The sequence below is a fragment of the Lycorma delicatula genome, chromosome 3 (genome assembly GCF_047948215.1).
Source record: "Lycorma delicatula isolate Av1 chromosome 3, ASM4794821v1, whole genome shotgun sequence".
In the NCBI taxonomy this organism is placed as follows: domain Eukaryota; kingdom Metazoa; phylum Arthropoda; class Insecta; order Hemiptera; family Fulgoridae; genus Lycorma; species Lycorma delicatula.
The window spans coordinates 75,250,267-75,263,993 of record NC_134457.1 but is presented as its reverse complement, the minus strand read 5'-3'; the positions used below and the strand labels follow the sequence as shown (position 1 = coordinate 75,263,993).

Below are 13,727 nucleotides of genomic sequence, written 5' to 3'. Positions count from 1 at the left end.
TCCTTTACTCCTAACTTTTGTCAATATCAAATCGTCCATCAAGTCCTATTTATGTCAAGAACCAAATCAGTTGTAGATACTTTTTCCACCAAAACCAGTATTGCTCTTCCTGATTGCAATTTTTATCACTGATTTGACCAATAAAAGACTGCAAAACACTATAAAAATAATTCACTGACATTGCACCAATAATATAAGTATCATTAAGTTGAACAGAGTTCAGTTAATTTTAAAATATAATTTGTTTAAAAACACTTTGCATAGAAGCATGCAGAATTGGCAACAACATTATTCACTAGATTCTGAACCAGGGCTGCAGCAACAATGCATATCCTAATACAGTTACAGTTACCACCAGGTCTGGGTGACAACTAAACCTCTCCATCTTTGTCTATCTTCCACCTACTGCCAATTATAACCTCTTTTCCTCAGTGTCCTTAATTCTATCCCTCCATTTTACTCTGGGCCTTTTTCCATTCATTCAGCAGCTCTTCCATTCTGATCGTTAGTCTCTCTACATTAATCCTATTTATGTGTCCATACCATTGCAAGCTCATTTTTTTCTACTCTTTCTCACATACTCTCCAACTGAAAGTAATTCCTTATGCCTGAATTCCTCACCATCTGATCTTGGTTTATCTTTTATTGCCACAATTCTGGTTTACCTTTTAATAACTACTCCATTCCCCATTGTGTCATCTTCCATGATTATGCTCCATAAACACCAATAGTGTTTAATAGGATTGGTGCATCAAGATCTTTGCTCTTTCTAGTATCTTCCTGATAAGTAACAAATGTTTCACACTCTGGTACAGATTTCCTCCCTTTTGCAGCCATTTTGAAATTTCCCATCATCACTTCCCAAGTATTTAAAACTATTCACCAATTTCAGACCCTTCTCCATCCAGTACATCTTGTTTCATCCTCTTATTTCTACCAATGAATATCACCTCACGCTTCTCCCTATTGATTTTTAGTCCATAGTTCTTCATTACCTCCTTACAAGTAAATAACTGAATCTGTACATCCTCAACTTCATCATCCCTATCATGTCACTGGCAAAATCATTTCCTTATCTTTTCTCTCGCTCTTTCTTTTACCTTTCAGTTCATTCCTTGCATTTTCACATTAAACAACACGACGATAAAATACTTCCTTGTTTTAAACCATTCAATGTTGCCATATGGTATTCTTCTACATTACTTATAACCTATACATTTTCTTAATATTAATGTATAATTCCTTGATGCCCACTCTCATCATTTCTTCCCATATGCACCTTCTATCAACAGTCGTAAGCCTTCTCAATATTAATAAACATCACCACCCTTTTATCATACTCCCAATGTTTCTTCAACACTTGCTGAATTGCAAAAATAGCATTGCCATGCTTTTTCCATCCCGAAAAACTTGTTTTTCACTTTTCCCTTACTATCTTTGTGATTATACTGTACAGAATAATCCTTTCAAAACATTTTTCTGTATGGCTCATCTGAGTAATTCCAAAATAATTCTTGCTACCCTTTTTTAAAAGAAATATTACATCTTTCCATTGTTCTGGGATGTTCCTGTTTCTTCACATACAATTCTACACTATATCCATTGCATGCAACTGGACCTCCATCTTTTATCAAATCGAGAGTAACTTCTTCAGGTCCTGCTGATTTCATGTTGTTCATTATAAAAATTGCATTCTCTATTTCTCTCCATGAAATTTATACCAAACAATTGTAACCCTGTTCACTTTGGATATTCTCCTCTTTATCTTCCCTATTCAACAATTTCTAAAAATAAACCTTCCACAGCTCTTATCAGCACTTTTTCATAGCAGGATTTCTTAAAGGTTACATAAATAAATAATGATAACATATAAAGCTGACTGAACACTAGTTCAGGAACACAAATTACAACAAAAAAGAAAACTAGATTCTGACACTGACAGAATTCCATTAACAGAAGAAAATAGGGGCAATTTTATATGTCTTGTTAACACTTAACAAGAAAGTTATCATTTTAGTGGCATAGTTCTGGTAACAGTAACTTCACCAAAGATTACACTGCATACAATGCAATCCAGCACATAGCAATAAAGGTGTTACAGGATCAAACAATAGATTTAATTCAATGTAATGTTTAATTTTTCAAGAAAATATACAATCTTGTCTAAAGAAAAATATAGAGCATAAACAAAATGTGGATCTTTATTGAATCAAAAATATTTGTTTTAAAAAAATGTTATTCCCCTTTTTATTAAATTATTCTTTTAATCTTTAATTTACATGCAGACTAACTTTTTTCATACTATCATTAATTTGTAGAATGTAGATCAACACTGAAATGAAAGAGTAATGCAAATAACGTAAAGAAAATAAATATAAGAACTAAATACACAAAGAACAATAGCAAAGGAGGCCTTCGTAAGAAGGGGAAATTTTTAGTAAAAGTCTGACTTAATAGAAGGAAGACGTTAGCCTAACTCTATGTAGGGAGTTTCTTGTTATATGAAAGTGAAGCATAGATGATGAGGAAGAAGGAGAGGAACAGGATTGAGGCTTTTGAGATGTGAATATGGAGAAAGTAACATGGACAGATAAAATTGAGGAATGAGAAAGTAATGAAGAGGATTAAAGACGAAAGTGCATTTGTACAGGAAGTATACAAATTAAAACTAAACTGGTTAGGGCAAGTGTTTAGAGTAATGTTGACAATTGCTTTGAAGGTATCAGTAAGAGGAAAAAGGATGAAATTAATAGATGAGGTGAAGATTAGAAATTACAAGGGGGCAAAGGAGAAGGCTCAGGGCAGAAATGGACAGACACACTGCCACCAGGCAGAACACATGATGAGATCAACATTTGCTATTAATTAGAAATATAGTAATAAGAAACTTTCCACGCTTCATCTGGACTACAAATACCTCACAAACATTTTATGGATCATAATAATATATGCTACTCTGATATTTCAACAATAGCCATTAAACAAAACAAATTACTTTCCCTTTCTTACATCTCAATCAAAGATCTACACAAATCTTTGTAATAGTGACATAAACAGTTATCATTACTATTGTAAGACTCAAATTACAGGTTCCAATAAGATTTACATTGCATATAAATGCTACACTAAATCTCACATCTCCCCACCCTACAATAATATTTTTCTCAAATAATGCAGTCTCTGCCAGTAAAAAGTTAAATTATTACTGGAACCAAGTAAAACATATTGTTATGCCATTTTATCATGAATTGATTCTATCACTAATTATGACCTAATGTGAAGCTTACACTTTGCTCAGCTCATTCAATACACATCTTTAAAACAAGATAGAATTTCTCTACTTGCAAGAATCAATTTCTATCATAGTTTATTATTAGCCAACATAATATTAAATTTTCTTTTAATTCATTTAAACTTTTTAATGCAATTTAATGTTACTATTTAAGTTATTAGTTGATCATAATTTTAGTTTTTTCCAATATGATTAACAAGTCCCTCTACTAAGTAATGACATTGTAAAAAAAAAAACATAAGGAAGTTATATCAATATGATTCTTTAATTCCTCTTTTTTTCTGTTAGCCTCCACAACCACTGTAAAGAATTACTTCAGAGGATGATATGTATGAATGTAAATAAAGTGTAGTCTCAGGTTAACTATTACTGAAATGTATGGTCAATTGAAACCCAACCACCAAAGAACGCCAGTATCCACAATCTAATATTCAAATCCGTATAAAAGTAACTGCCTTCACTAGGATTTGAACCTTACAATTCTCAACTTCAAAATCAGCTGATTTGTGATGACATGTTTAACCAATACACCAACCGGGTGGATTTTTTATAATTTCTTTCCTAACATTTCTTATGACTACAATAAGTAAAAAGCAATTTGATACATGAGATAACAGTTAGTTTTCTCTTAAAGCTATCTTTACAGCTATTTGTTAAGCAAATCACTGAACTAGTAAACATAATTTAATGCATTCAGGATATAGTTTCACCAAGCACAGATATAATTAGTTGGCAAAATATAAGTATTGCCATATAGTTAATCAGCTACTACATATTACATAATTTATCTGTTAATATCTTTTTATGTAGGTGATATTAAATAATTACTGTACTAACAATATGTGAAAAGTATGATTAATACTGCAAACAACATGTTTTTTATAATAAGTATTCTTACCAAACTAATTTTAATAATATTATAAATATGCATCCATAAGTATTGAAGGGAGTCAACAAGATTAGAAGCTTAATAAAAAAAAAGAAAGATAACTGGCTAGGATATCATCAAAGGAAAAGGATTCATTAAAATATTATTTTAGCAGGGCTAGAATTGATGCAAAGAGAAATTAGAAAAAAATTATAAACAACTGAGAAGGAAACAGGCACTATCAATAATGTAAAGATTTAGCTGGAAGCAAATGAGAATGGAGATTAATAAGGTATAATTAAATATATGATAAAATACATCTTGGCCAGTAAATACTACGTTGAATTTTACAAATAAATGAATCCTCATCAATACCAATAATTAAGATAATAGTAAAATCCATGAAATGAAGTTTTAAGGAAATTGTTTAAAATCAAATAATTAATAAGGAAATCACTAAGAACCAATAGAAATTGAATTGACTATATTTTTATCAAATAACAAACGTGCATTTTCATTTTAATTACTACAAAATCGGTAATTTTAACTACACAGAATAAAAATTATAGCATTAAAATTCGGCAATTTAAAATAATTAATATAGAATTTTTAAATGAATAAGTTAGATTAAATAATATTTACAATCATAAACTACAATTAACATCCCAAAATCTAAAACTTAAATGATTAAAAACAACGAAATTTAAATAAATATCAAAGCAAAATGAGAAACCTACTATTCAAATACTTTATTTTAAAACCCTAACCTCAAAAAATTTAGATAACCTATAAAATAGTGTAATGTATATCCAAATTGCAGTTAATAATGATATTTATTAACAGTAAATTAGCATTCAAAAATTTACTACAGTGTTCAGAAATATATATTAGTGGTGGGCGTGCCAACAGATAGACGTATATTATTTAATAAAATATATTAATAAACTCACATCAATTGCTGAACTAAATAAATCATCACTATCGTCCTCTTTTTCCGAAATATCTACATTCTGCATCAATGGTTCAGGTTGTGTTTCGTTGTTATCAGACATTTTTATTCAATTTAACAACCGGAAAATTTCGCTTATACACTAACCTACACGAACACAGAGAAGCAGCTAACAAGTTCGTTATCACCCAGCGCCCCCTTCGTTAATCAACTGACAGCTCTGAACTAATAGTGACATGTCAGAAAACGACAGGATGAACTTAGTGAAAAAATCACCCAACACAGAATTATTGTATAGTATAAATTAAATTACAGTTAACAACAAAATTAAAGATTTTTTTTTGTATTGACAGAAAAAAACAAAAATATGGTAAAGTTCTCATTTGTAACATTTGCTTAAACTTGGGCTTTGCCGACTACGTAAATGAGCTATTTAGCTCTTCATACCAAAGTAATTTTTAGGTTTTTTTTACTGATAACTTCAGTGAGATACTTTCTTTTATAACAACTTCAGGCCAACCCGAATGAAAAAGTGTCCGGTGAAAAAGAATCTACGTGCGAAAATTAATGTGTTTCTTGAACTTTGTAATTTTTAGGTTTTTAATATTAATTATTTAATTAATAAAAATAAAAGGAGGGATAGTCTTTTTATTTCCTTGTAAGAAGTAAAGGAAGTATTGTGATCGCAACAAATTTCGGTTTTCAGATCTCGAAGGAAATATCCATTTTTAATAGTTACGGCTTGACTTTTCTGTACGTACGTATGTATGTATCTTGCATTACTCAAAAACGATTAGCCGTTAGTACTGTAAAAGTAAAGATAAATTGTACCCGTATGTATTCGGTATTTTCCAGTTGGATACCCGTTACTAATTAGTAACGGGTATCCAATTAACTAAGTTACCAACGGGTAACTTAGTAATTACTAAGTTACTGTACGTACATGAACTGCGTTATACAAAATACGTTCGGTATAATTTACATCGTACAGCATTTTAAAAGAAAGTGACTATAGTTTTTACTATTTTAACAAAAATTAAATTACAATGAAACAGATTTTTATACTCTACTTATTCACGCCACCAATTTTTTTTATTGTCTTTCTATTTATAATTATTACTTAATTTATATTCTGCAGAAAAATATTTTTAAAAAATATTAACTCACCTTTTGTGATTTTGTAATTTTTTTAATCTTGAATCCAGAAAAATTTTCATAAAAAATTGTGTATAACTGCAAATATTCCCCGAAAAATCTAAATACACGCTGAACAAATTACAGTTACATACAACTGAACTGATTCATCACGATCACAATACAAAAATAGAATTTCAGTTAATAAAATGTAACTTCCATTTATACATCTTACTGAGTTTTTTTTAATTAGTTTGTTTTAGGTAGGTTTTTTATTTTTCAATATTATATTATTATCTTAAGTAATTTTTCGTTGTCGTTTAAAAATTTTTTCCATTCATTTCCAAGCATTTTTTCCATTCTTTTCGGTTTTAATGATGATGCACGTCTTTCTGATAACATTTGTCCTGATTTGGAAAAAACTCTTTCCGTTGGCACTGATATGGCCATTTTGCTAAATTAGCTAGCCCCGGGTATAAAATCGCCCGTGTACAACACCAACGGAGTGGATCTTCTTTCCTATTAAGTAGCTTTCTTCAATATACTTTTCCTTTCATTTTCCTGTAGCCTCCGGTAACTACCGTTTAGATAATTCTTCAGAGGATGAATGAGGATGATATGTATGAGTGTAAACGAAGTGTAGTCTTGTACATTCTCAGTTCGACCATCCCTGAGATGTGTGGTTAACTGAAACCCAACCACCAAAGAACACCGGTATCCACGATCTAGTATTCAAATCCGTGTAAAAATAACTGACTTTACTAGGACTTGAACGCTGGAACTCTCGACTTCCAAATCAGCTGATTTGGGAAGACGCGTTCACCACTAGACCAACCGTGGGTTTTCTTCAATATACTACCTCATCGATATGATACTGGCAGCAACTGTGGACACAGGAATTTTTCGTTGCCCTCATGTCGAACTTCATCCAGATGGAATCTTCATGTATTACATCTGAATGATTTGACTCTTCTTTCAACATCATTTGTGCCGGTGATATTTTTTTCTAAATCAGCTTTAATAGAGTCTTTGACATATTCATATGAAGAGACATCCCTAAACGCTTGCCTTTTGAATATGAGATCCAAAAGAGCCGCTTTAGACAAGATGTTGTGCCGTAAACAATTTTTAAATCTGTTATTGAATTCTGAAATTAATTTTTCAAGTAAATTTTTTGACAATTCATAGTTTAAGACGCTACGCAAATTAATCATTATTCTTAATACGTTATCAGTGGCTGCCAAAACATTTGATATTGTGACTTCATTTTCAGACATTTCTTCTTTTAATAACTTTAAAGGCTTAAAAATATTTATAATTTCTGGGATTACGCCACTCATCTTTTGATACATTTTCGACGGGATTGTGTTATATATCAAGTGCCCCTTCTAATGGTTCTTGCAGATTTAAAATCCTTTCGAACATATCTACCGTACTATTCCAACGAGTTATAATATCTATTGTAAGTTTTACTTCTTTTATTATGGGTCTCAGTTGTTCCTACATGACATCAGTTTGTTAGTGCCTAGAGGACTTCTATGGAAATGTTCCGCAATAATTTTTACTTTCTGAATAATACTCTTAATTGGATTCAAACTGACTCGAACCATTAAATTAAAAGTGTGAACATTACATGGGAAATGTTCCCACTGATTCAATCGTATCGCGGTTTTCATAATACTTGCATTATCTGTTACACAAACAATTTTTTTTCATTTATTTCCCAATCAGTCGCAAGTCTTGTTTAATATATTCCGCTATATGTCGCTCATTTCATTCAAAACAGCCTAAAAGAGCTGACTTTAATTCCCACGTGTCTCATAGTACATAGTGATCCGTCATTGCTTGATAAGAAGTTGTACGCGACATCCTCCCATCAGTCGTTAATGACATAAGGAGGTAATTTTCAACTATTTCTTCAATTTTTCAGTGGCCACTACATATTGTACATCAAGCAGAGTGTTGCTTAAAAAAATCGTGAAGGCATTTTGTAATTCGATTCAAGATATTTTAATAACTGGTTAAAACCGAAATCTTCAACTACAGAAAACGGCTGCAGATCTTTAATTATCATTTTTTAAATCAAATCATTAATATTTTTACTCGCGAAATACTCATTGGCTTCCTAACAAATGGCAATAAGTTTGTCTGTATTCTAACTAGGCTACTATCAGAATCAGATTGAGACGAGCGGTTGTTTACTTCGGTTCCATCTTGTTGCCTTGATTGCTATTGCTACTAGACTGAGGAAGATTTGACATTGACAATGTAGATTTTAGTGTTGTAGTTGATTTTATTTATGATGAGAATATGCTATTACATATTATACGTAGGAGGATGTTTTTACTTCCTTGTACGAAGTATTGTGATCGCGAAAAATTTCGGTATTCAGATTTCAACGAAATATCCATTTTGACTAGTTTCGATGTGACATCTGTATGTAGGGTATATACGTATCTCGCATAATTGAAAAACGATAGCCGTAGGATGTTGAAATTTTGGATTTAGGACTGCTGTAACTTCTAGTTGTACACCATCCCTTTTGATTGCAATCGGCTGAACCAAAAGTATCCAAAAATGCCCAAAATCCAAAAATATATAAATATATATATCGTTAAAAAGATCTCGATGAGGGTTTACTACTACAGTTAAGAAAAAGTACAAAATCCAATTATTTTAAATATGTTATTTGCTACTTATTATTGCTACTTATATAAATATATATATCGTTAAAAAGATCTCGATGAGGGTTTACTACTACAGTTAAGAAAAAGTACAAAATCCAATTAAGTAGCACTTTTTCATTGGTTCCAGAGTTATAACCAAATATAATTTTAATTAATGAAATATTTGGATCTTACAAAGGAAGATACATCAGTTCGAATCAGATTTCATCTCCTTTTCTTTTTTTAAGTTCTTTTTTTAAATATATTGATTTATTGATAATTATTAACCTGCGATTGTAAAAAAATTTTACAATAAATAATATTTCAATAATAACAACAAAAAAATCAGAAGTTATTAGTGAAATAAAATTTTATATAGTTTGAAAATGTGTACATGTAATTTAATAGGCATTATTACATACGTGTATACGTAATAGATTTGGTGAAACATCTGATTATTTAATATTAATTGAAAATTATAATTTAGAATCGTATTATTTTTGGATTTTCTAGTTTAATTTTATTTAATTATTCTGGGATTTCTGTTTAAATTTTATCTGCATAAAAGTTAACTAGAGTGACTGAAAAATAGACTCTCATAAGAAAAATATGTACACTGAGGCATTCATGCCCCATCTTTAATAAATTGCAAAAAATTATCTTTTAGTTCATTACTCTGCTAATACTGTCGGACAATATTTTCCCTAAGTTGCAGTTGATCATCATTTCGTTTATTTGTATTTTATTGTGAATCGTTAAATCGCTCTTTGGTTTCATATAATTCTTTTGATCTTAATTTGTGTACACGTTCTCTATTTTCAAATTTTCTCTATATTCATCATCCTCTCTTAATCTTTTTATTATTTCCTTGGTCTTAACGTTTTCTTCCTCTTTATATTTATCATCTTCTCGTAATCTTTTTATTCTTTCTTTGGTATTAACATTTTCTTTCTCTTTATATTTATCATCTTACGTTATTTTTTATTCTTTCCTTGTTCTTAACATTTTCTTCCTCTTCATATTCATCTTCTTGCTGTTTTTTTGAAATATATTTAATGTTATCTTTCTTTTTCCCGTATGATTGTTTCTTTTTCATTTTTTATTATTCACCAAATAATCAAATAATAAAATATGAATATTTTACACCGTAAGATAGAAATTAACAATTGTAACCAGTATACATGAGTTATACTCATTTAAACTGAACGGAATAGTTTAATTATTATTAACTTTTATTTATACGATACACCAGAAATCTGATACTTGTTAATCAGTAACTCACAAAGATACGAATAATACTGATGTAGTAATACGAGTAATAAAGGGACTTTTATACTATCCTAATATTTCATGTAAGATTGTTGAATAAATAATTATATAAATATTTGATGTTAATAAAAACTAATATTTAAGCAACTGTGTAAATGTCCACTTTATTAAGAATTGGAGGATCGTATATCACTTTCAAATGAAATAAGTTTAATGAAATGCAGCAAAAAATGCGTATATGTAATTTAATAGGCGTACAAGGAATTCATGTGGTGTCCACATCAAATTTTTTAATGTTTTTTTTTTTTTTTAATTTGTTGTTGAACCACTTTTACAGAACATGAAGAGAGGCACAAATCGCATTTCGCCGCCTTATTTTCCGATTCTTCACTAAAAAGGTTCCAGAGTTACTCATTTTCTTTCCCATTTCCCCTTCTCTTTCTTTTCGACAGAATGAAAACAACGAAAATAAAATTTAATTTAATCAAATAAAATTAAATAGAAATGAAACGGTAGACGACAGACCAGATCAAACAAATAAAACAACGAATCTACTGTAATGTAATAAATAATATCTTTCTTTCTTTTTCCTGTTTAACCTCCGGTAATTACCGTTCGGATAATACTTCATAGGATGATATGTATCGTGGATACCGGTGTTCTTTGGTGGTTGGGTTTCAATTAACCACACATCTCAGGAATGGTCGAACTGAGAATGTACAAGACTACACTTCATTTACACTCATACATATCATCCTCATTCATCCTCTGAAGAATTATCTAAACGGTAGTTACCGGAGGCTAAACACGAAAAAGAAAAAAAAAAAAAAAAAAAAAAAGGATGATATGTATGAGTTAAATGAAGTGTAGTCTTGTACAGTATCAGTTCGACCAGTCCTGAGATGTGTGGTTAATTGAAACCCAACCACCAAAGAACACCGGTATCCACGATCTAGTATTCAAGTCCGTGTAAAAATAGCTGACTTTACTAGGACTTGAACGCTGGAACTCTCGAGTTCCAAATCAACTGATTTGGGAAGACGCGTTCACCACTAGACCAACCCGGTGGGTTTAATAAATAAATCTAAGTAAAGCTAAAATTACGGTACATTTAAAAACAAAAATGAATGAGAACTGCACTTACGAATTAAGACAATCGTAAATGTAAACACTGAACCCGACCGGCGGGCGCCATGAAGTGGTCATTAACATAATAAAATGCAAACTACTATTTATCATTTAATGTTAATGTTGTAATAAATGGTAAATGAGCCAGTCGGTGTGGTTGGGCCATGAAGTATACTGTTGATAGGTAATCATGTTGTTCATACTTTACAGTAACGATACGATATGAACTGCTTGTAACGAGTAATGGCTCGTTTTAGAGAGTAACGATTCGGTACTACAAACATCAAAGAATACCCGGTAACGAATACATACGGTTTATTACAGATCTATTAGCCGTAGGATGTTGAAATTTTGGATTTAGCAATGCTGTAACATCTTGTACACCTCCCCTTTTGATTACAATCAACTGAACCAAATGTCCAAAAAAAGCCTTACATTCGCGAAAAATTTGGATTTTGAAATTTTTCTTAACTGCAGTAAGAAGCCCTCATTGAGAGGTTTTCAACGATATATCATGTGGTAATTATTTTCATTGGTTGCAGAGTTTGGCCAAATAAAATTTTAATTAATGAAATATTTTGATGTTACAAAGGGAAAGGGACATCTGTTCGAATCAGACTTCATCTCCTTTTTTTTTTAATTTAAATATATTGATTTATTAATAATTTCCAATTATAAAAAAAATACAATAAATAATAAAAAAAATAACAGAAGTTATTAATAAAATAAAATTTTATGTACTTTGCATTTAAAAAAAAAAAGTGAATATGTAATTAAATAGGCGTACAAGATAGTCATGTGTTAGCCACATCAGATTTTTTTAATGCAGTGGCTCTGTCATTGTCTGATGACAAGATTTATCGCACCTACCGCAACTTTTCCAAACGTAGCTATTGTAAATCTTTTGGTTTGTATGCAATAAGAATTCTATACTATTTTTTCATAGTATTGATTCCATTATTTAGCAGACAGCTCAGAAAAATCGATCACTGCCATTTCTTTTTTTACTTTTTGCAGATGTGACATTTTCTTCCACAATCTGATTTTATTGTTGCCCAAATTAATTCAGTCTAGTTGAGTTCAATGTGATACAAAGGCACAATCTATATATATATGTGTGTGTGATATGGCGGTAGTCCTCCAATATTTTATCAAAGTAATATTTTCATAGCGGGGTTTAGTTAATCGCATTAATTCAAAGGTAAAGCCAAATTTTTAACATATCTGCTAAGCACATAATATATTTACTTTATAGAAATTCTAATGTTCTTGACTTCTATAATTTTAATCTGGCTCCTTACATAATTTTCAGTTATGATAGCAAGTTTTATACACTACCAAAACTGAATGAGATGGAAGATTTGGTATGTTACTTTGCTTCCATCACTAATGTTCTTCCGGTAGTCATCTTCCCTCTCAAAATTTCTACAGCACTACTGGAGTGCACAATATAGGCTTCCATCCTTTGGATGTAGGTTTTTTATAGCCGGTGAGTTCAACCACAACTTTTTACATTGTTGAGCAAATGTATGATTCAGTTCAAAAAATAATTTGCTTCCTGACAGTAAATTTTCATTTGTTTTGTACAATTTATTCATTTGAAAAGTACATCCTGATTGTTTACCAAAATTCTTCTATTATTTTCCATATGCCTCATAATTTTATGTAGTTTTAGGCATGCAAGATATGTTATCTGCATATTGGGGTGTTCTGTTTTTAATCCACCAACTTTTTTAATGCCAACAATGTTTTATCTCATGAATGAAATCTATATATTTATTAACACATATCTATGAGAGTTAATTAAAAGTAACTTTCTTCTTCATTCTTTTACAAGATACTCTAGGAGTATCAAAATTTCCATCTTTTGTTATAACACACCATTAGAGCAGATATGTCACAAAGATGAGCTACATGCGCTTGAATTTCTAATATTTCACATTTTCTTCAGTTATTTTATTATAAACATTCATTATTATACATTTGCTTTGATTCTTTAAAGGCACTCTTTGTCCTGATCTTGGTTACATCTGGCTGAGGCACTACAAAAGTAAGCATAAATGAGAAGGAAGTAAAATGATTAATAAGTAATGCTATTCGTGATGATTATTGAAAGATTCTGATTATAATATATAGAAACGAAGAATAAGTAATGTTTATTTTTGCATACTGTTTATTAAGTAATGTTTATGAAATGAAGAATGCAAAATTAACAACATGTGTGCAACAAACTAAGACAGGAAGGTAGCAGCAAGACTTCTTGTTACCTATGATTTTCTCTAAGATATATCATTATCTTCACTATAAATTAATAACAGTCAACATGACTTCTGACACCCCAGGTAAAACCTGCATATCTAAGCATTTATACTTTCTAAAGTTGAATAAATAAAATATAAAAACATATAGAGGAGTTGGGTT

General features: G+C 30.4%; 1 protein-coding gene across 1 annotated transcript in view; it reads right to left on the bottom strand.

The window, feature by feature from the left end:
• Snx1 (sorting nexin 1) overlaps nt 1-5,306 on the bottom strand; it is a 54,340-nt gene extending 49,034 nt beyond the window's left edge. Inside the window, exon 1 of the mRNA XM_075360013.1 lies at nt 5,111-5,306. Within this exon, the coding sequence (XP_075216128.1) occupies nt 5,111-5,212 (102 nt within the window). The 5' untranslated portion in view covers nt 5,213-5,306. The remainder of the gene's footprint in view (nt 1-5,110) is intronic.
• Between the last annotated feature and the right edge of the window lie 8,421 nt (nt 5,307-13,727).